The sequence below is a fragment of the Brassica rapa genome, chromosome A03, assembly GCF_000309985.2.
Source record: "Brassica rapa cultivar Chiifu-401-42 chromosome A03, CAAS_Brap_v3.01, whole genome shotgun sequence".
NCBI lineage: Eukaryota > Viridiplantae > Streptophyta > Magnoliopsida > Brassicales > Brassicaceae > Brassica > Brassica rapa.
In genome coordinates this window covers 10,930,587-10,952,986 of record NC_024797.2, presented here as the reverse complement: position 1 = coordinate 10,952,986, position 22,400 = coordinate 10,930,587, and the positions used below count along the sequence as shown (strand labels likewise).

The 22,400-nt window shown below is 35.9% G+C and overlaps 7 protein-coding genes across 12 annotated transcripts; 4 read left to right on the top strand and 3 right to left on the bottom strand.

The window, feature by feature from the left end:
- Window positions 1-16: 16 nt before the first annotated feature.
- Window positions 17-873, top strand: LOC103858070 (60S ribosomal protein L38). Its single transcript, XM_009135353.3, has 3 exons — window positions 17-121; window positions 361-544; window positions 660-873. The coding sequence occupies exons 1-3, from the start codon at window positions 119-121 to the stop codon at window positions 680-682; spliced, it is 210 nt and encodes a 69-aa protein (XP_009133601.1). The 5' UTR covers window positions 17-118; the 3' UTR covers window positions 683-873.
- A 577-nt stretch (window positions 874-1,450) lies between these two features.
- Window positions 1,451-4,049, top strand: LOC103858069 (hydroxyacylglutathione hydrolase 1, mitochondrial). 3 transcript variants are annotated; one of them, XM_009135352.3, is made up of 8 exons: window positions 1,451-1,699; window positions 1,948-2,130; window positions 2,214-2,417; window positions 2,753-2,876; window positions 3,086-3,186; window positions 3,324-3,398; window positions 3,496-3,594; window positions 3,668-4,049. In XM_009135352.3, the coding sequence occupies exons 1-8, from the start codon at window positions 1,640-1,642 to the stop codon at window positions 3,812-3,814; spliced, it is 993 nt and encodes a 330-aa protein (XP_009133600.2). In that variant the 5' UTR covers window positions 1,451-1,639; the 3' UTR covers window positions 3,815-4,049. The 3 variants fall into 3 exon arrangements, with proteins under 3 accessions (XP_009133600.2, XP_033144357.1, XP_033144359.1); XM_033288466.1 differs by having other exon boundaries at window positions 1,460-1,605; window positions 1,923-2,130; XM_033288468.1 differs by having other exon boundaries at window positions 1,494-1,597; window positions 1,929-2,130.
- LOC108871304 lies at window positions 3,970-7,546 on the bottom strand. Its single transcript, XM_033288472.1, has one exon. The coding sequence runs from the start codon at window positions 6,967-6,969 to the stop codon at window positions 6,799-6,801; it is 171 nt and encodes a 56-aa protein (XP_033144363.1). The 5' UTR covers window positions 6,970-7,546; the 3' UTR covers window positions 3,970-6,798.
- A 284-nt stretch (window positions 7,547-7,830) lies between these two features.
- On the bottom strand, window positions 7,831-9,799 carry LOC103858068 (U11/U12 small nuclear ribonucleoprotein 35 kDa protein). 2 transcript variants are annotated; one of them, XM_009135351.3, is made up of 8 exons: window positions 9,574-9,799; window positions 9,371-9,468; window positions 9,252-9,303; window positions 9,100-9,170; window positions 8,918-9,008; window positions 8,752-8,827; window positions 8,546-8,624; window positions 7,831-8,405 (listed from the first exon to the last, which is right to left on the bottom strand). In XM_009135351.3, exons 1-8 carry the CDS (start codon window positions 9,719-9,721, stop codon window positions 8,055-8,057), a joined length of 966 nt encoding a protein of 321 aa, XP_009133599.1. In that variant the 5' UTR covers window positions 9,722-9,799; the 3' UTR covers window positions 7,831-8,054. The 2 variants fall into 2 exon arrangements, with proteins under 2 accessions (XP_009133599.1, XP_018513363.1); XM_018657847.2 differs by lacking the exon at window positions 8,546-8,624 and having other exon boundaries at window positions 7,876-8,405.
- A 90-nt stretch (window positions 9,800-9,889) lies between these two features.
- Window positions 9,890-12,277, top strand: LOC103858066 (biotin synthase, mitochondrial). Its single transcript, XM_009135350.3, has 6 exons — window positions 9,890-10,182; window positions 10,452-10,631; window positions 10,980-11,086; window positions 11,223-11,428; window positions 11,540-11,679; window positions 11,767-12,277. The coding sequence occupies exons 1-6, from the start codon at window positions 9,973-9,975 to the stop codon at window positions 12,064-12,066; spliced, it is 1,143 nt and encodes a 380-aa protein (XP_009133598.1). The 5' UTR covers window positions 9,890-9,972; the 3' UTR covers window positions 12,067-12,277.
- A 50-nt stretch (window positions 12,278-12,327) lies between these two features.
- On the top strand, window positions 12,328-14,253 carry LOC103858064 (probable glutathione peroxidase 3, mitochondrial). Of its 3 annotated transcripts, none has more exons than XM_009135347.2 (7): window positions 12,328-12,551; window positions 12,949-13,025; window positions 13,148-13,209; window positions 13,292-13,410; window positions 13,505-13,672; window positions 13,772-13,823; window positions 14,093-14,253. In XM_009135347.2, the coding sequence occupies exons 1-6, from the start codon at window positions 12,417-12,419 to the stop codon at window positions 13,802-13,804; spliced, it is 594 nt and encodes a 197-aa protein (XP_009133595.1). In that variant the 5' UTR covers window positions 12,328-12,416; the 3' UTR covers window positions 13,805-13,823; window positions 14,093-14,253. The 3 variants fall into 3 exon arrangements, with proteins under 3 accessions (XP_009133595.1, XP_009133594.1, XP_009133596.1); XM_009135346.2 differs by having other exon boundaries at window positions 14,089-14,237; XM_009135348.2 differs by having other exon boundaries at window positions 14,030-14,235.
- Window positions 14,203-15,129, bottom strand: LOC103858065. The gene is made up of 2 exons (XM_009135349.3): window positions 14,562-15,129; window positions 14,203-14,479 (listed from the first exon to the last, which is right to left on the bottom strand). The coding sequence occupies exons 1-2, from the start codon at window positions 15,022-15,024 to the stop codon at window positions 14,400-14,402; spliced, it is 543 nt and encodes a 180-aa protein (XP_009133597.1). The 5' UTR covers window positions 15,025-15,129; the 3' UTR covers window positions 14,203-14,399.
- Between the last annotated feature and the right edge of the window lie 7,271 nt (window positions 15,130-22,400).

The window sequence follows — 22,400 nt, the reverse complement described above, 5'->3', positions numbered from 1 at the left end:
CATATATAAGTCTTAGGGTTTTTAGAAGCGACTCCTTATATCTTGCGGACGGTGCTTTAACGTATTGGTTCTTGCTCTCTGCGTGGACGGCGTCTAGGTTAAAACAACAGATCCGACAATGGTACGTTGTCTGTCTTTCTATTTCGTAATGCGTCTAGTTTTGCACTCATTCTTAGTGTAGTATCGTAGCTTAAAATGTCGATTCTTGTATCATTTTAGCTTTAAATGTCTTCTGTTGTTACTTTTGATTAGGATGTAGTAAAACTTGTAGGTTACAGTAACTTGATCTTCTAAATGTTGTTTTGATGTATTCGTCTGAGAACTCATTGATGATGATGATGATTGGTAAAATGTGTGCAGCCTAAGCAAATCCATGAGATCAAGGACTTCCTTCTTACAGCAAGAAGGAAAGATGCTCGGTCTGTGAAGATCAAGAGAAGCAAGGACATTGTCAAGTTCAAGGTCAGATGCTCTAAGTACCTCTACACGCTCTGCGTGTTTGATCAAGAGAAAGCCGACAAGCTTAAGCAGTCTCTTCCTCCAGGTTTGTATATATTTTTCCTGAGCATAGTTTTACATGAGTTCTTTTATTCTGTAACAACGTTTATGATTGGCAATGCTGACACAGTATATGTTTGCTGTTGCAACTGTTATTTCAGGTTTGAGTGTGCAAGACCTTTGAAGATGAGATGATGAAGCCCTCCTTGTTATGATGAATCCATATGAGAATATGTTTTTGTTTAGTTATTTTTCAAACTTTTCGAGTATGAATGTTTTTGGAATACAATCTCTGGATTCAAAATTTCTTTAGTTACATACTACTGATTCCATACTTCTACGGTTAAGTACATACGATCTGTAGATGATTTTGTCCTTGATCCTAGCACTGGACATGATTAATAGTAGCACATAAAACCTGTTATTTTGTACACACATATCCAGACTGACCAGACCTATCTGCGGTGTGGTTTCATTATTTCACTATTTTTGGAGTTTATGATTCTGCTTTTGAAGCTCAACTAATGTTTATGGGCTGGAGTGTGTTAGTTTCCCTGCTCTTTTTGATTAGAAATTAAATTACATCTTCATCCGGGGTTGATTTACTTGGAATTTGGGGAATGAGTTAGTCTAAACTTCATGTTTTATTTCATTTGTAAACCATGTTGTAGTTTTTAAGCTCTCTTCTCAACTTCTTGTATCGTCGAATCATGGTTTCAAAACAAAACCAGCAAAAGAAAATCTAATCTACCAACAACAACATATAAAAATTGATTTACCATGTTAAACACTAACTAATAGTAAAACTATATCCTGATGGTCGAATTAAGTAAAATGAATAATGAAAACAGAGGCGTGCTTTTCTTTGCATTGTAACCTTAAAAGGCCAAATTCGAAAGAAAAAACGAATAATGATAGATAGATAAACACGGAACAATTCATTAAAAGGAGATGGTAGGTGGGCTATATAAGTTTGACTTATAAGCGATAAACCAAAATTAAATATATATAAAAAAGCTGTCTCTGACTCTGACGTCTTTTCTCTCCAAGTCGCAGACTCGTCGTCTTCCTCACAGCTCCTCCGGCGATACTCTGCCTCGCAAAATCCCTCTCGTTTCTATCTGAGAGGTAGAAGATTCCAATGATCTCCAAAGCTTCTTCATCTACCTCCACCAATTCGTCGATTCCTTCTTCTTCTAGGGTTTATCTCTCTCCCCCTCTTCTTACTGTTACCTTTGATTCAGTCTCTGCTCACAACCTTTGATAACTCGGATCCAGATAAAGATCTCGTTAGCTCAGATTCTCAACTTCGTTAGGAAAGTTCCTTGTTTTGGGTTTAGTGTTGTGTCGATTCATTTGAGGATTAATCTCTGTAGCTGAAGTTGTATGTGCTGGCTTGTTAGAGGAAGATTGTGATTGAATTATCTAAGCTCTGCTTTTTTGGAATAGATTGGAGGTCAGCTTTGTGTGTGGCCTGGTTTGAGACATCTTTGCCTCAGGAAAAGCTTGTTATACGGAGTTATGTGGTTATTCTCCATGCCCCTCAAAACTCTTCGTGGAGCTAGAAAAACTCTTAAAGTTACTCACTTTTGTAGCATCTCCAACATGCCCTCTTCCTTAAAAATCGAACTGGTTTGTTTGTATATGCTTTACCTTATCATCACTTTGCAGCTTCATTCTACTTTTTCTTTCTAAAAATTTTGGTGATGTTTCAGGTGCCTTGTAGTAAGGACAGCTATGCGTATCTTTTGCACGATGAAGACACTGGGACGGTTGGAGTTGTTGATCCTTCTGAGGCTGCGCCTGTTATTGATGCCTTGAGCAGGAAGAATTGGAACTTAACTTATATATTGAATACTCATCATCATGACGATCACATAGGGGGGAATGCTGAGCTGAAAGCTAGGTATGGCGCAAAGGTGAGGGGATACTATCTTCGGTTTTAAAATTTATATCCTTTGTTTTATTTCGTTTCGTTATATGCTCTCTGCGCAACTTGGCCCTATCACGATAGCTATGGAACATAGAGCTCTACGATATAATTGTTTGTTTTTTTGAAGATGTTGTAAGGTGTTAGTGTTAACAAAAGTAATGGCTTTATGGCCTTTAGTGCGAAATTTGAATAAAGGACATTGAAGTTGACTTCTACTTTTGCTAGTCAGCTGTATTGTGGCCTATTTGTTTAGTTGTTCTTTTCTTCGTTGCTTCGGTGATATATTCTATAGTGTTTTTATGTGACTTATGTTTCCGACAGGTGATTGGCTCAGCTGTGGATAAGGATCGGATTCCTGGAATTGACATACTTCTCAAGGATAGTGATAAGTGGATGTTTGCTGGGCATGAGGTTCGGGTAATTGACACTCCTGGTCACACACAAGGTTTGTAGCTGCCATTTACCTCTACAGTTGAGATATGCTACAATCAAATATTGCCAACCTTAGAAACGTTTCTTAGTTAACTTAAAATGATATTCGCCATACACACTGTGAAACTGCTTTCCTTTTTCATCCTTTAGAAAAACTAGTAACTTCGTCACTACGCTGTGGCATGTTTTACTCTCTTTTTAACTGTTCTTATTCTCAAGCAGGCCATATTAGCTTTTACTTTCCCGGGTCAGCCACAATATTCACAGGAGACCTGATACATAGCTTATCTTGTGGTACCCTCTCAGAAGGAACCCCCGAGCAGGTAACATTAATCGAATAACCAGTAGAGTATGTACTCTAATAACCTTAACTTTCATCGTTTTTCACAGAAGCAAATTTACTGTGCTCTGTTCTCTTTTAAGTTTTAACGATAATACCTTTTTTTTCTGCCTGTCTCAGATGCTTTCATCACTCCAAAAGATCGTGTCTTTACCAGATGATACAAATATATATTGCGGTCGCGAAAACACAGCAGTAAGTTTGCACACATAAACATTGCACTCTTATCTCATATTATTCAACTCTCAGTGACTCGGAGAAACAAACTATTTACATGTCTTCCATGATACAGGGCAATATCAAGTTTGCACTATCTATAGAACCAAAGAATGAAACTCTTCACTCTTATGCAACCCGAGTCGCCCATCTTCGCAGCCAGGGACTCCCTTCGGTAAACTATCTTCTCTTCTCCTCTCTATCTGTTAACCTCTTTCTTTATTTCATTTGCGAGGTTTTGTTTGTAGATTCCAACGACTGTTAAGGTAGAGAAAGCGTGTAACCCGTTTCTCAGAACATCCAGCAAAGAAATCCGTAGATCTTTAAGCATTCCAGACTCGGCAAACGAAGCCGAAGCACTGCGTTGTATTCACAGAGCCAGAGATCGTTTCTAAAGAAGCTTTGGGGGTTATCTTCCTTATTGTGTATATATATAGTTGGAAGTCATCGTCTGCAAAGATCAATATATTATATGGTTTAGTGTTTTTTTCAGTGACCAATTGAATTTGATGTATTAAAAAAAGTATTCAAAACAAAACACAGTTATATAAATATTTAGTTGGGCTCGGTTACTAAATTATGAATTCAAAGTGTAATCTATGCAATTGTAAGATGTTTGGATCTCCTTCATCTTTGACATACCTTTTGAGACATGGAATCACCAGAAATCTTTACATGAACATTCACGGTCTTGAAAATGATGAAACCTGTTTAAAAGCAGAGTGGCAATCACCAATACTTCTGAGGTTCTTCATTATTCTGATGGGAAATGTAAAGTTCCTCTTGGGCCATGATGTGGCATTAATAATCTATGTTCTCTAATCATCTTCCAAGGATTTACTTTTAAAATAATTTTATTCAAACACTAAAGTTTTATATTGCCCAATCCCTTTAATATACATATTTTACGTCTATTAACTTCATTTTTGGCGATTTTATAATTTGTATCCTGTTTTTATGTTTAAAGATAAATAAAGTTTTAATTTTGTCAAAAATGTAAAAAAAAATCCAAAAAACTATTTAAAATATTTTGAGATAAGATTTATAGCTTATATTACTCAATAAAATCATAAACTAAATACAGGATAAACATAATTATAATATTATCTATAGATATTGTTAATATCAATAGAATATTACTAAATAAAATATATATATTTAATTAAATGTTCTAAATATGATGACAAAAAATGTTCTAAATATCATGATAATTATATATGATAATTTTTTTTTAAAAAATAGTAGTATATATATAAGTAGAATATGTTATTGTTTATTAATTATCTTAAATATTATGATAAATTTATATATTAAAATATTTTTAGATAATATTATTGATTAAACTGATGATTTATTCTAAAATCATGTAGAAGATGACAAATAAGTAAATTCACTAAGATCATAGTGAAGATGACAAGTAAGCAAATTCTAATTTTTAAAAATAATACTATATATAGGTAGAATATATTAATGTTTATTAATTATTTTAAATATTATGATAAATTTATATATTAAAATGAATTTTTAAATAAATATTATTAATTAAACTGATGACTTATCCTAAAATCATAGAAAAAAATAACAAGTAATCAATTTCACTAATATCATGGAGAATGACTGGTAAGCAAATTCGTTTATCAGATAATAGTATGTATTTGTTTTCAGAAATTATGTCTATTGACTTTATAAAATAGGCTACGGTGTTTCCACTACCAAATCTATTTATAAATAGGAAAATAATCCAGAGAGTACAAAAGAAACTGAAAAAAAAAATCAAAAAACTTTTGATCAGTCTTTATATATATAAACTGTCGGGTAAAAACAAAAGATGCGACGTTAATTACTTTCTGTGAAAGAACAGACACGATGCAAGAACCAAACACTAACCCGATGTATGTCTCTGCAGATGTAGTAAAACTAATACGCCTCAGGCTTCCACCAAAATCTCTAGGAAGATTCAAAACCGTGTCAAAACAATGGAGATCGTTACTGGAATCGAACAGGTTCGTAGAGTTGCATCTCAGTTTTCAAAAATCCGGCAAAACCCGCCGGAAAATCCTCGCCGCCAGAGATTGTTACTGCGGCACCCCACAATATAGCTCAACCACCATTTTAAAAGCAAAGATCATGATGAAAAGATCTGAGTAACAATGAAATGATTAAATCAAGCGACTTTTTTCTAAAAGGTTTAATGTCTCAACAACAATTTTAAAACCAAAGATCACGATCAACAAATTTCCCACAATATAGAAACACATAAATACAAAATAAATTAAAAGATCAGCAATAATCCTCAATTGTGAATAAAAATAAGCAAACAAATAAAAAACCAACAGTTGATAACAAATAATTTTCACAATAGCTCTACAATCATAAAATGATAATTAATACACAATGATAATGTCATAAAGTAATAAAAAGATTGAACAATGAGTGTACATTGATGTAATTTCATGTATATACACAATAAGAAGCATGGTGGCAATTACAAATGTGTCAGTCACTCAAAATCAGTTGTTTAGTTTTATGTTTATCTTTAGTTTTATACTAGAATAGATTATAACTTCATGTCATATATGTATATTTAAAATCTAATCTGAATTATTCTTATGTCTCATGCAGGACATATTGCACCGAAGTTATGAGAGGTTAGTTGAATCTTAGCTGCCCCAAAATAGATGTTTCATCAATCATTTTTCAATTTTTATCTCTAAAAGCAAATGTCATATTCAAGCAATCAGTAACAAGTCATTTTCTTGCATTTGAAGCACATAATACTAATAATCAGAGACTTGGCCATAACGACTGTTATTGTATTGATTGTTTGAATGTTTTATCATTATTAATGAAGAAAAATGTAATAAATAAATAATTGTTTTAAATAATTTAATTTAAATTATGTATTGAACTTATACACCAACAACGACTAGTAGTCATATTGACAAAACAATATATATTATGTTAACAATCATACAAACCTATATATTTTCTTGTAACTATGTATAAATATAATTATAAATTTGGAATCATGAATGGAAGTGAAATTGTAACTAGCTTTAACATTGACCATAAATAGTCATTCATTTCTTTTAATAAAGTGATGCTCCATATATATTACATAATACTGTTTTCATTGATCAATTTTCTTGCGGATATCTTTTATATTTCATGAAAAAGAAGGTTAAGAATTACAGTATATGGTTTATTAAATTAAAAGTCTCTATAAAAATACATACATGTAATTTAGATACATTGCTAATCAAACATTATGTTCAATGGTCCACTTAATAAGATATGTAGGTAGATGATCAATCATCCTGGTAGAAAAGGAAAATATTGGAAGGAATTATTAGAGAGTACGTTACTAAATGTAGTAAAGTTAATGATGAGGAAAACAACATGTATGAATGAACACATTGCAGCAAGCTCCACCAAAATCATTTAAGCTCCTTCGGATATTAAATTGGCCATCAGCTTCTGTTGCGGTCACTGCTATGATCATTAAAATTATAGCGATTGACAAAATCGCAGTTTTCCTTTCAAACGCCATTTTTTCTTAGTAATTTTTTTTTTGCTTTTTTTTTCCTTTCAAATTTTCTGGTTGGTGATTGATTATGGGGCTAGCTATTAGTGTATTTATATGTTTAAGCAAGTTTCTAAAAATAGTAAATTACTAATCTAGACACTTTGAATGGATTTTTCTGGTGGATGGTATTTAGCGAAACTTCGTTATTCTCATAGAAATATTTGTGGACTAGGTCTTTGGTATAGACGAAGCTTGGATATATAAAACTTCGTTAACAAGAAACAATTTGATACAAAGTAGTCAAAGACCTTGGATGCGACATAGCCGTCAATGAGTTGCCACAGTTCGGTCGGTCTCATACCTCTCTTCCCACACGAAATCCTTTTCTCATATTGGTGTCTTTCTATTTTCCTCTTCATCAAGGAGTAAACCTTAGTAACTACTGAACTTATTGGTTTTTGGAACTGGTTTCTATATTCCTGCTCTGCAAATATTTTACAAAAATCGTGAAATTTTACAAGTTTAACAATTATTGTCGATTTATAGAAAGTACATACCATTGTACTCTATATTCTACGTCTTGTCAATACGTTGGTTGACTAATTGACTTGATTGCACAAAGAGAAAGAGCTGTGTTTCTATTGAACACTAGGAGTTTAAGTCCATTCAAGTAATGACAGCAAAGTTCTGACAACAGAAAGAAACAGAGATGATTTTTGTTTCTAAGTCTGTCTCTTCTCAGCCTAAGAGCACATTAACTCTTTTATTACGGTAGGTTTTGTTTTCGTTAGCATCAAACCTCGAGTATTGCTTGGCATCGGTTCATGCTTGCATCATATTTTGTGATAAAATTCTGGCTTCTTCCTTGTCAGATACCCGGCTAAGTGAAAAGAAAAGAAAAATAACTACAACTATGTTTTTCGTATCATAGCACTGAGAACTTTATGGTGTCCCCGAAGTCATTAGTCTCTTGTGTTTTGATGGTTTATTAAATACAGAAACTAGCCCCACGAACAACATGTTCCATTGTCAAATTATACTACAAACTATCATGCGGTTTGAAGATTCTCGGGACACTAGGTGGAATCTCTCACAGAAACTTAAGAGATTCAATCAGAAGAATGATGATCCCGGCTAGAAGACCTCCTATGATGACGGAGACGCCTGTGTTTATGACGTTTGTGAGGACGTTCTTCTCCATGGTTTGATCTTCTGCTGCCAGAAACATCTTCCTTATCACCATATCGATCTTCTCTCCCTCGTGACCTCTCTTTTCTGTCAGACCGAGACTCTACTCTGGAACGCTCCTCTTTGTCTTTGTTGTGTCTTCTATGAGCCCTCTCGCTTTCCCTGTGACCGTGATAAGACCCTTCTCTCTTGACAGGGCTCCTCTCTTCTTCCCTATAATATCCTTCCTCTCTATCGGACACACTCCCTTTTCTCCTCGGTGGTGATGGTATCTACATCCAACAAGCAAATTATTATGTGTTAAGTCTTTAGTATTCTAGACACGTTAAACAACACATCAATAAGCCACTTCTTAGCACAAGAAACACGAACAAAAGACCCAATATAACAGTAAACATATAGTAGTGAAGACCTGGGTACGTGACATGTATCTTCCCTCTGGTGGAAGCTGAATCCCAAGCTTCTTCAAATCTTCATGAGGGATTGGCCGCCTATAACAAACATAATCCACAATTATATATGATTTTGAAAGAACCTGATAATTACAAGGCTCATGACAACTATCTCCAGCTAGTTACATATAACCGGAACAGGACTTAGAGGAAAACAAAACCGTACAAGGGAGCACGGAACGGTCTTTCTCGTCCTCCAAAACGAAGTTGTCCAGACTCTTTCCTACCACCAAGTCCCCCTCCTGCTTCCAAGGATTAAGCAAAGAGATGAAGATCTAACTCTTAATAGAAAATCTATAGTTTAGAGACAAAGAGCATAAGAATAGGGAAACCTAATCGTCTTGGTATCCATCCAGGCATCAGTTGCTGCCTATTATAATCAACAATAATCTCTCTACCATCAATGAACGAATGATGAGCATCCTGTAAAACCATATACGACATGGATTTCAAACAGCTTTACAAAACAAAGCAAGACATAAACAAAAAAAAGAAGAAGCATCACTGCAGTTACCTCGTAAGCACGACGCATCTCCTTTTCAGTCTCATACTCCACAAAAGCATATCCTCGTGATGCACCCGTCACTAAAGAAAGGAAACAACATAATGTGAAGATCACACAGTTACGCTAAAGACAATATCTTGGAAGAAAGAACAAAACGTTACCAATGTGTCTGACCATACGCAAGCTCTTAACTTTGCCATGTTTACTCATAGCCTGCAGACAACATGCTCAGTCAAAAGTGCTAAACACACAGCACGAAGACAAAACAAAAACTCTTTACCTCACGAAGAGTATCCTCTGTAGTAAGATGAGAGATTCGACCCACGAATAAGGTACAGTAAGGATCTCCGGCAGCTTTCGAATCGCCAAAGGGATCATCTTTCGAAATACCCAGAACAAATACAAACCGATGAGCTTTGAGTATTCAGAAACAAAGTGATAAACTTGGAAGGAGCAATAGAGATAGAGAGAGAGAGAGTTTACATAGACCGGCGTTGTAACATAGGAGAGCTCGACGGACGCCGTTATCATGCGGCGCAACGTCGGTCCCGTCGATGCTTCCGGCTTGGATAGGATGATACGACGTCGCGTAGAACACTTTGTTCACGACGTTGTTTCCTCCGCCGCTCATCTTCTCTACTCTATCACGGCGACTCCGGCCAGTTTAATACACTAAGGACGTAAACGCTGTCGTTTAAGGACTGTTGCGGTTAATGATAAACGGTGTCGTCTGGGAACATGTTTTCGGCCCAATAGAATGTCTAAAAGAGGCCCATTAGTGTCACGAGAGGCGGAAACTCCAACGGTGACTTCACTCACTGGCAAGGATGACTGAAGACGAAGAAGATTAGCGCAGAAACATCAGCTCGAGAAGAAGAAAGAATGATGCTTGCTCGATTTACATTTCGATCTCAGCTGAGGGCTTCTGTCTCATTTCGTCAATCTGCTTCTTGCTGTTCTCCTTACTCGTCTTCATCAGCAGCCTTAGCTGAAGCTGAAAGGACGATTCGGGAAGGTGCGAGGAATGACTGGAGTAGAGATGAAATCAAGGCTGTTTATGATTCTCCTGTTCTTGACCTCCTCTTCCATGGCGTAAAGTTCCCTCCTTTCTATCTCTTTGTAGTTGTCCCTCCTCTGTTTCATGAATGTGGAGTTGGGTTTCTGTAAAGTATCGATTTTTATTTTTTTTTGTTTTTCCCTGAACGTGTTTGTTTGAGTAGAGAAGGTTTTTGCTGAGCTTGGATCTCATTGAAATGCATCTGCTTTAATAATTGGTTCATTTGGCTGCACAACTGGTTTTCATTGTTCTTTGTATTTTACTTTGGTAATGATATTTGTGTGGGGGCTTTGGGGGGTTTCAGGCTCAGGTTCATAGACATGTTCATAACTTCAGGGAAGTGCAGCAATGTACTCTCCTTTCTATAAAGACTGGTGGTTGCAGTGAGGACTGTTCGTATTGTCCTCAGTCCTCCAGATATAGCACGGGAGTCAAGGCACAAAAACTCATGTCCAAGGACGCTGTTATTGAAGCAGCAAAGAAGGTTTGTTGTTTCCCTGTCGGTTTCCTTTGCTCGATGTATACTCTTTAGCACAATGTGTCAGTAAGAAACATGTGGAATGTTGAAGTGAACATGGAGTTTCTTAGTATAATCCTGTTATCTTCATTTGCTTTTACTCTTGTTGGGTTTTATCAGTTAATGCTCTATCCAAGGAGTCTAAAATACATTGTGTAGCAGATCTATTTACTCTCTAAAACTTATTAATAATCAAGCGTCAGGATGATAATGAAAACTGATAATCTAGGATATTGGGATTGTTTTAATGAAGAATATTGAGAATGTAATGAGCTCTCTTAATGTTAAATCTAACAAATTTTGATTGGTTGTTAGGCAAAAGAAGCTGGTAGCACACGTTTTTGTATGGGTGCTGCGTGGAGAGATACAATAGGACGGAAAACCAATTTCAACCAGATACTTGACTACATCAAAGAAATAAGGTACCCATAGTGCTGCCAATATCTGTGTTTGTGTGCATGTCAAACACCAATTTTGAGATATCTGAACTGATCATTTCAAACTTGGTTTGTTGAATATGTTTTATAACTATATTTATGGGCTCTCACTTCACAACAGAGGCATGGGGATGGAGGTTTGCTGCACATTGGGCATGATTGAGAAGCAGCAAGCGTTAGAGCTAAAGAAGGCCGGCCTCACTGCTTATAACCACAATCTTGATACTTCAAGAGAGTACTACCCAAACGTCATCACTACTAGAAGCTACGACGACCGCCTTGAAACTCTTGAGCATGTTCGTGAAGCTGGAATCAATGTCTGTTCAGGTAACTACGATATGAAACAACCAACATCCTTAGTATTCATTGATTCGATAGATACATTGATTGAGAAGAACAAACATGTTCTCAAGTGTTTTTCTTTTAACCGAAAAACAGGAGGAATCATAGGGCTTGGAGAGGCAGAGGAGGACAGAGTAGGATTATTGCACACGCTGGCAACACTTCCTTCTCACCCTGAGAGTGTTCCTATCAATGCTCTTCTTGCAGTGAAAGGCACTCCTCTTGAAGACCAGAAGGTAGTAGAAACACACACAATGCAAGTCACAGGCGCTGCTTAGTGGTAAAAGAGCTTTGAAAAAATCTTGTGTGTGTTTTTTTGGCAGCCGGTTGAGATATGGGAGATGATCAGGATGATTGGAACGGCAAGAATTGTGATGCCAAAAGCAATGGTGAGGTTATCTGCTGGCAGAGTCCGGTTCACAATGCCAGAGCAAGCCTTGTGTTTTCTTGCTGGTGCAAACTCTATCTTCACTGGGGAGAAGCTGTTAACAACACCAAACAATGACTTTGACGCCGACCAACTCATGTTCAAGACTTTAGGACTCATTCCTAAACCCCCAAGCTTCTCCGAAGATGATTCTGAATCAGAAAATTGCGAGAAAGTTGCTTCTGCTTCTCACTAAAGTTTGTAGTAGCCACCCTTTTTACTATGTAGCATTACAGTATCAGGCTATCATATCAGTGATGCTTAACTCTACAATCTTAAAAGTTGATTATGATACAATAAACTTGTCACGTAATGCGACTTTATATTCTTGTTGTGATGGATGTTCATTGGTCTGAAGGCATTGCGATCAAAACCCATGTAAAAGCCCATTAAAGCTTTTAACTTTCGAATCCGGGCAACAGTTGTCCATTGTCCAAGTCAACAAGCTTCTTGAGTTGTGTTGTGTTAGAAACTTGGAACATTTTTGTTTGTTCGTCCTCGTCCTCTTTCACCATAGAGAAGAAGATTTTAAAAGAATCTGTCTCGATGCCTAGATCAAGAACTTGTGTCTTAATTCTCTTATTGCCTCTAGCCTTTGTCTTCTACCTGTACATGTCCCTGCCTTCTCCAGCTATTGTCGACCAATCATCATACAGCTCCATCTACCACATCTCTGTTAAGGTATAATAATTGTTCTCCCTCCTTGTGTTATTCCGAGATCATGTCAAGTTCTAGTTGATTCAGTTCTTCTGGGTACACTTTATGACATGATCAACAACTCTATGATCGGACATTGCTTTCGTTTTTTCTAATTATGTTGTCATCATTACTAATTCAGTACAAAGACTTGATCTTTAAGGGTAGATCACAGGGAATATGATGTTAACTTCGTAGAACTAGACGAATGTTCTTGATTACTAATGGTTACTATTGCAAATGTTGACTGTTAGATGAGAAGATTGGCTATTTTTATGTGTGTGTTTAAAGTGAATGTTTCAAGAACCTATCTGGTTTATGTTAATCTTTATAGTTAACGAGCTCTACAAAGTTATTCATGTCTCTAATTGAAAATTTGCAGGACATTGAAGGGAATAATGTGAGTTTAAGCAAGTTCACTGGAAAGGTGCTTCTTATTGTCAACGTAGCCTCTAAGTGGTAAGCGTTTTAAGTATAAGATCCCATCAGTGGTGCTAACTCTACAATGTTTCAGTGATTATGATGCAGTGAACAATATAAGTTTTGTGTGTAATGTGTTTTTTTAATCTTTTATTGGGCAGTGGTTTAACACAAGGAAACTACAAAGAGCTGAACATTTTGTATGCCAAGTACAAAACCAAGGGTATGTCTCTGGCTTTCTTAGGCTTGTAATTAATGGAACATGTGATGTGTAAGTATTAAGGGAAGCCTCGTTTCACACGCAGGGCTTGAGATCTTAGCGTTTCCTTGCAACCAATTTGGAGGTCAAGAGCCAGGTAGCAACAAGGAGATCAAGGATAACATTTGCACAACCTTCAAAGGAGAGTTTCCCATCTTTGACAAGGTTCTCTTGAACTCTTGAACTTGTTTCTCAGGTTTCTATCACGCGGTGATGTTACTGCGTAGTTTTGATACTTGTTTAATTCTCTGATGATAAGATTGAAGTGAATGGAGAGAACGCTTCACCTCTATACAAGTTCTTAAAAGAACAAAAAGGCGGATTGTTTGGGGATTCTATCAAGTGGAACTTTGCAAAGTTTCTGGTAGACAAACAAGGAAATGTTGTGGATCGATATGCTCCTACAACTTCACCTCTTGAGATCGAGGTTAGTATAAGTTTCCCCTCCCACACACATTGATGTTCGTTTCTTTAACCACTAAAGGATCTGTCTGACCTTTTAGATTTGTCCTACTTCTTTTCACAGAAAGACATAGAGAAGCTATTGTCATCTGCTTGAACATAAAAAAAAATTCAAGGTGAGTTGTTGTGCTAGATTATCTCTATGGAATTAAGACAAGAAACTAATTCATAGGTTGAATGTGAACATATATCTGTAGTTAGAAACTTTGGGATGCAACTTTTGCCAAACTCTTAGGAACAGTTAGGTTGTAATAACTCCGAACTCTTGTATAAAAATAAAGAAGCATCCTAATCTTGTGAAAGTTGTACATTTTTAATTAAGGACAAGAACACAGCAATAGTTTCTCTATAGACTTATGATGTGGACCGGTTTGGTGCAAGACAGGAGAGAAGAAGCATGGAACATGTCCGAGATTGAGAATGAGAGCCACTTTTATATACTGATTCTCTTTAGATGTATGCTTGTGTGAACCATGTTCTTTGTACCAATCTTCATCAAAAGAATAAAATTTTATTTTATTTTGCTCTTATAAGAATGCATTACAAGAAATTTCTCTAGCAAAATCATTTTATACATCTGTTTGTACATACAACAAGTGGGTGGTTCAAGCAGGTCAGTCTCAAATTCTGAAACAGAACAGCTTGTAAAGAGACATCACTCCTGCAAGTTTTGTTTGTTGTACTTCTTCTTCTCAAGTGCATAGTCTCACGGTGCATGCCACAGCTTGTGCCCAGAATCTCAACCTCGCTTTGACATCATCAGGATTGTCGCCTGTTTTCACACATTTCATTTAATCAGAAAATATGAAAAAAAAAACAAGAAACGGTTTAACATTTTGAAAGCTGGAGCTTACCAGGACTAGATATCTTCCAGCTAGCTAGCGAGCTAACAGGTGATTCAATCTTCTCAGGCGAAGAAGTATGGTGATGATCTTGATCCATGAACTTCTGACTCATCGAGTAACAAAGCTCAAGAGCAGGTAAAGTATTACAAAGCTCAGGAATCTCCTCGTAGTTGAACCCGAAACCAAGATCTACACAACCTTTAAGCTCCTCTAGATCGTCGTCTGTTAAACTCTTGGTCCTCTTCAGATCATCATTCACCACCGCATCAAGAACGTACCCTTCAAGCAACACATTGCTCTTCTTCTTCTTATTCTCCAACTTCTTTGTTGATAGCTCATAACCGAAGTCTTTGTTTATCTCCTCCTCAGATTCACTGTACGAGGAGCATGAGCTTGAGGTAGAGATGTCTGAGTCAGAATCAAAGTCTGCCTCGTATGATGAACAGCGAGAGAGGAAGTGTGAGTCGCACATTCTTGGTTTCTGCTTTTCTTTGCAGAGAGAAAGGTTAAGAGGAAAGAGAGGAGAGTAAGTGAGGAGAGGAAGAAGGTGAAGAGGTGCTTATAAAGCTATCAACGGGCGGCAGCTATTTATTGTCTCTTGCTTAATCATGTTGCGGTTACTAATCCATGTATGTATGTGATTATTTGTATATGATGATGATGATGATTACCATGAACGTGTAAGTCCAAAGTGGGCCGGCAAATCGGGGCCCGCCATGTGCGCATAGAATCTAGATCATCGAATATTATTCTCAGAGAGCACCTTTTGGCCAGATATTCCCACTGATTAAGCTTTCTAAATATGTGATTTAAAAAAATATGTGATTTAAAAATGTAATTTGGTCTAATATATTTGCAATTGCTACGGTGGTTTACTGCATTAGTTTAGAACTATGTTTTGATTTTAGATGGCGCTGTAAAAATCATTAGATAATTATATATCTCTCATATTTTGTAAGTTAACACTGAATAAAACATTGACAGAGTTGATATATGTAAAAAAGGGACAAAAACCAATCAGACATTTATGTGTTTCATGTTCAAGGACTATTTTGAGATTTTGCTGGAGTTAACCAATTTAGTAAAAAAATTATAAGAAACTAAATAATTTGAAGACATATTTCTTTATATATATATTTATTTTTTTTAAATTTTTTTTTTTGAAAATCTAAACTAATATTTTATATGGCTATAACCAGAACCAATTCTTTTCTAATATCATATTTTATCCATCAAATTGTAGTTTAGAAGCTAGATTTGACTTGCGTGTTTAAACTACGTATCACCATTTATTTATGCATACACATCATTCGATATTTAGTTATCTTTTTAGCATGTATGAATGAAATATCATAAATTATTGAACACAATATTGTACATGAATAAAAAGATATATAAAAAGATTATTGTACAAGATTATCCCATTTTCTGATTAAAATGTAAGATCATCTCATCTTATATATATATATTTAATGTGTATGCAACGAAAAATGAATCTCACGCTATAATACCACAAAATAACAAAAAAATAATGTCGAATGTCTTGAGCAATTGGGCTGAGTCACGAAGGATCAAACCACAGTTTTTTTCTCATTGTAAAATGAAATATATATTTGTTCAAAAAAATAAAATGAAATATATGTGGATGTTCTTTCATCATGAAACAAAAATAAAATACATATGTAGGGTTAAGGGGTCCATGCATTAAAGGGAATAGAATGTATATTGAGTTATTACTGGGACCATACATGTAAGATCAAACTGCAAAATCATGCTTTGTGTATAATATTATTACATGTGTTAGTCACAGTATTATATGCATTAGAAATTCACATCCACTTCTCGCGGCCGCAACAAGAAGTCGCTGCTGCAAACTCGTTAGGTTGCTTCAATTATTTTTCTGAATACATTTGTACTCAACAACTATAAAACAGTAAAATATATAATTATGCATTAGTTTCTTAGTTTAATAGATAACTGTGTAGGTGAAAGACTAAGCTATTAGATCATTTAATTATTGCAAATCTAATTATAAACAATTCACCTTGGCCTGCCAATATCGACTAAACCCCAATTTTTAATACGACAAGTAACTTTAGATTCCACAAGAACATTTTTTTTAATCCTACTTTGTAGTTATTGGCAAGCAAATAAAAAGTGTGATTCTTTAATCTTCTTTAGCCTGAATCGACAAATGTTAGTGATATCAAATCGAGACAAAATCATTTGCATCTGCCGCTAATTAATTGATGCATATAAGTAAAATAAATTGCCAAAATTGCTTTCTCTATTTTAATTGCATTGACTTTATTTTACTTATTTTAGTGATTTAAAATAACGTCTAATACTTCACTTTAGAATGTATATATACACATTAAATATGTATATATGCAAAATAAAGAAATTAGAAGAGTATAACTATATGAGTTACTGCTATATATTGTAGTTTATAACGCCTTTTATATTAGTTATTTTGAATATTTATGGATATAAAATACTCAAACCAATTCATATCTATGTTTACTTTAAGTAAAATCATATAATAATTTTGTTTAACCACGTTTGAGTTTTCTACGTATAATAAGATTAATATCTTAAATTAAAATCATAAATCAAATATATTAGTTATTTTGAATATTTATGGATATAAAATACTCAAACCAATTCATATCTATGTTTACTTTAAGTAAAAATAATTGATTTGAACCGTTATTTTGGTAATTTTTTTTTTGGGTAAGTTCGAATCTTGATATCCAAAAAAACTGATCCGTATCCGAATAGGTATCCAAATATCAAAACTTACATAAAACAAAACAAAATGTATTGAAATAAAAAACTTATTTGCCAGAATTTAAGAAACATGTATATTTGTTTAACATTATAATATATGTATAATAATATATAAAACAAAACATTAAACATCAAAACTTTATAAAAAATATCTAAAAATACAAATCCAATGTATAATTATCAAAAAAAAAAATTAAATATAAGTCACAAAATTCAAAGTCAAATTTAAACGTTATATGTATTCTCATTTCACCAACTCCAAACAAAATTGCATTCAACTGTAAGTTTAAAAGAGGCTACAAAATTATGTTCAGTCAAATTCGATTATATATACGACGGAAGAAATGGTAGCATTCAACTTTTATTGAGAACGTCTATATATATATCATAGAAACTTTGTCAGCAAAAAAATATAATGGAACTCAGTTCAGTCTAGATAGTCTAAAAGTTGGTAGTATATATCAGATAAGTACAAAAAGATAAGAAAAAAAAGTTGAAGACAGATTATTAAAGTAAATAGATCACCAGTGACATAAAAAATATTGAATTACCAAATCACAGACCTACATTGTATAGTGACACATAAGACAACGCAACACAAAGGATAAATCATACAAGATCCAATCATACATCTTGGTGGCCCTTTGATGTCCCTAATTGTATTGCCATGTCCAAATACAATAAATGTATCTGTTTCACCTCCCTTTGTTTTCCTCAAATCAATTAACGTTGTGACTAGAAGACAAAGACATATTTGTTACTATAATTTAACAGAACAAGAAGATAAATGGAACAGAGTTCCTATGACAAGTCTTATGTTTGTGAATGCTCTTGTCAAGTTTTCTAATGTTAGACTTTTCTATGCGCAACGTTTTGATCATAGACACATGCATCAGATATAAGATTTGCAGACAAAAGAAATCTCTAGAACATAAGACATGGAAAAGACTGGAATCCAAAGTGGACCCTATAACCAACACAGTTCCTAACACATTGTACTATTCCAGCATTGCATTACATATCACTGATCTAAACCGGATCCAATCTTGGTTTACCCTGTTACTGTGATACCACAATGTATGAGCATGAACCCCTTAAGGCCGAGATCCCTGCTCGAGTAACGCTACCACTGCTACTGTCCAACCATTGTTATTTCCCCAAGCCCTGTGTTTCCAAATCTGTTCAAACTTCAGAGAACGTTAGCCCATGAATCACACAGATAACAGCTAGAACCACTATTCCCACCAAAATCAAGAAAGTCACTCCTGTACCAGCAGCTTCTTGGATTGACATGAATGTTTGTGCCACAATCAAATTGCTGATACAGTTAATTGTTTCAGACATGCCTCCACATATGCCTCGGTACTGTTGTAAGTATATCTCTGAGTTCACCGTCCATGGGACTGGTCCCATTCCCGGTGCAAAGAAACAAGTTATAGAGCTAAGCCAAGCACAGCGAGCCCTCCATCAGATGGTGCACTATCGTAGGGCTATAGTACATGACACAGTATTGATCCCAATGAATTGCTGAAATGTCTGCAGACATGTTTATCTTTCATCAAACACTTAAGTCGTATAAAAACATCTCAGTCAAGACTGCAAAACTTGACATGTATGTTACCTGAAACCCCAAGCATCCATCTGCATGCTCCTGGAACCTTCGAACAACAATAATCTCATGAATCCACAAGCTACCAATAAAATGCCAAAACGTTTATACACTTTCTCTCTATAGTTTCTGAGACACGAACGTACACTTGCATCTTACAACCTTACACTTTCATATGACTACCTTCATTTTCTTAATTACATCAACATGAGACATATACAAACTATGACTCAATAGAGATAGCCTAACTAACTAACTAACTTAACCTGTGTGAAAGCAAAGTTAACGAGGTACGAAAGAAACTGCCCACCAGTGATCATCAATACATTGGTGCACTCACAAGTCTATCCAACCAAGAAACTGTTAGGATTTAAACCTTTGCCTAGTGCTTTAAACTTAGATTGAAATCAATATCAAAAGCTCTTCCTCTTTATTCACTATCAATGAGTAACCTTACAAGAACAAAATAGAAATCACAAGCTTCTCTTTAGAACCAAAACCTTAACTATTGATTCTCTTGATCTCTCTCTATTTGCCTCGCTCTTGTATCTTTGTTTCGGATGATTCTAAAGCCATGACCACCTCTTCTATTTATAACATCATCAGCCTCTTAACTTTCCTATTCCTTGTTGTCTTGGTTCGTCTTTGACCGACATAACAAAACAAGAAACTAACTTCACGTTTCCTTTTTGTTTATGCAGGATTCTTGCTGGGCTGGAGTGGGCCAAGACAGAATTGGGCTTTTCTCTCTACAATCTCCACCTAAAGCCCATATTCTTGCCTTCTCTCTCTTGTCACCTCCTTCGATGATACCGTAGACGCTTTCAAGCTTCCATCTCCTTCCACCTTTGATCTGAAACGCTATCTGTGACAACTTCGCTGTTGAGTCACTGTCGCCATGCTCCTTATCCTTATCTTTGCAGTGAGCCATGAACACGAAACCAGAAACGACAATCTTCACTCATCTCCCCCTCTTTTTTTTTTTTTTCACCTAGAATTTCTTGGGACTGTGATGATGTCTCACCGACGAATCATTCCACCTCCGGCGAGTACCGTTTCTTCACCCTGCGTCACATTTACCCTTGTCTTTAATCCCTCCGTGGTATTTCTCTGCAACTCCGACATGCTCCACGCCAGTGACATCCTTGTAGTGATCAAAACCACTGATGTCATTTAATCGCTTATCCTATTCCTCTGTAGGATAGCGATTCAACTTCTCAAATCTCAAGCTCACTCCTTTACTAGATTAGACCATTCTAATCGCAACACTAGACATCTCCAAAGAAGCTCGCGATTTCTTCTTGGTGACTAGCAAATCTAATTTTTCATGTTGGTGTTGATCAATTCAATCAATATTACCGGTCATACTGCAGCTTTCCGGTAAGATTCTCTGAATTTTGAGTCTTCTTGATAGAGTTTGATTATTCTCATTTGAAGTTGCAAAGCCTTACCCTCTATTGAATTTTGACAGTCCTTCCTGCGTTTCCGTTGATCCTTTTGAGACTCCCCTGTTACTCCGACGAACCCACGAACCCCTTTCCACTTCAACTTCCTGGTAAGGTAATTCATGTAGCGTTAACCTGATTAAGATGATGCCTGTGATGTTTTACTTGTCTGGTGATCTGCTTTGATTTCCCGGTTGTGATACTCGTCTCCCTTCAGCTCTCCTTGGTGTTTATCTTCCACCACAGCAGCTGTTTAAGACGTTCTCTCCTCTCCGGTGATCTATTTCTTCTTTCCCCGACCTAGATACTCGTCTCCATTCAGCTTCTCTTTGCTGTTTAAGACGTTTTCTCAAGTCATCCCTTCAACTTTAAATTTTCTTTTAAAGTATACTCCTCATCCGACCTTTCAAACTTTTTGAGCGACTTTTCTTGTGTTTCAGCTACTCCACCTTGAGCTAAAACCTCTGTCTCGCATCTATGCTCACAGGTAACTCTTTAAACTCCCCCTTGAGTTTTCCATTATCAATATAAACCTGAAACTTACTTGCTTCTCCTCCTCTGTCTCTGCGAGCTTGAGACAGCATTGATAATGGAGTTACCTGGAGCGTCTTCCTTCTTAGGCGGAATCGCAGCGAACCTGAAGCTCCTCTCCAGGTACTGCGTTGATTAATACTCCTGCTCGATTTTCATTGGAATGGTTCTTAGATAGTGTTATATTCTCCTTGACTCTATCTCCGAAGATACCCTCTCCCAATATATGTGACACTTTTCTCACAACGCCATTCCCGAGTCTTGTATTCACGTATTCCCTTTTTCCAGCCTTCTTCCAGTCTTCCTCGTAGTCTTTAGATTCTTCTTTTGTACTAAGCTCTTTAGGTGCAGTCAAAACATGTGCTAAGAGATCACCATCTTTATGCCTTACTTCTTTTCCAAACAATACATCATCCGTTGAAGATTCTGTTTTCTGAGATTCTTCACTGCTCGCCTTAGACTCAATTTCTTCTGATTTTTCTGTCAAGAAAGAGTCTCCACCTTGAGCTGATGAGTCTTTTGTTTCAAAACCATATGGAGTAGGTCCCTGAATCAGAACTTTTGCGAACGTCACCGTTTTTGACGTCTTCTTCTTGATTATTTTCTCCACTCTATGCATATTCTTCTTACTCTTAGCAATTGTGCCTTGTAAATAATAAACTCCCTTGTGATATTTTCCTGATATCACCCTCTTATTATCTTTGTAGAAGTGCACCATAAAATTGCTTCCTTTGTACTTGCAACCTGATTTTTCTAACATCCCATAAGAAATTAAATTTCTTCTCACCTCTGGAATGTACCTGACACCTGTGAGTATCACTTCAGAGCCATCTGAATTCTGAATCTTTATTTTCCCAATTCCTTTGATGTCACATTGAGTGTTATTAGCCATTAACACTGAACCACCATTGAACTCCTTGAGATCAAACATAACCTCCCTGTCTGATGTACTGTGATAAGAACATCCAGAATCCATGATCCATTCTTGTTTAGTGTCTTGCACACTAGCTGTTAACACTAATGGTTGCTTCAGCTCCGTCGCAATGTTTGCAGATTCTTTATGTCTCCTCTCAGGACATTCTCTTTTCCAGTGTCCTTCTTCTCCACAAATAAAACAACTTGTTTTGCTTTTATCAAACCTTTGTCTTGACTTAGATCTACCTCTGGATTTTCCTTTGTAACCCTTTTTATCTGATCTCCCCCTTGAATCCTCCACGTACAAACCCTCTACATCAGACCTGGATTTATTCAGCAATCCCTTTTCCTTTAACTCCACTTCTTTGGAGTATGCTGAATTAGTCACGTCATTCATGGTAAGAGTTTCTTTTGCAGTCCCGTACTTGAGCGTGTCAACTAGTGAATCAAATTGTTGGGGCAAGCTAGATAGAACTTGAATTGCCTGGTCTTCATCGCTGATGTTGATGTTAAGACTTGCAAGATCTGAAACTAGCTTAAGAAAAATATCTAGATTTT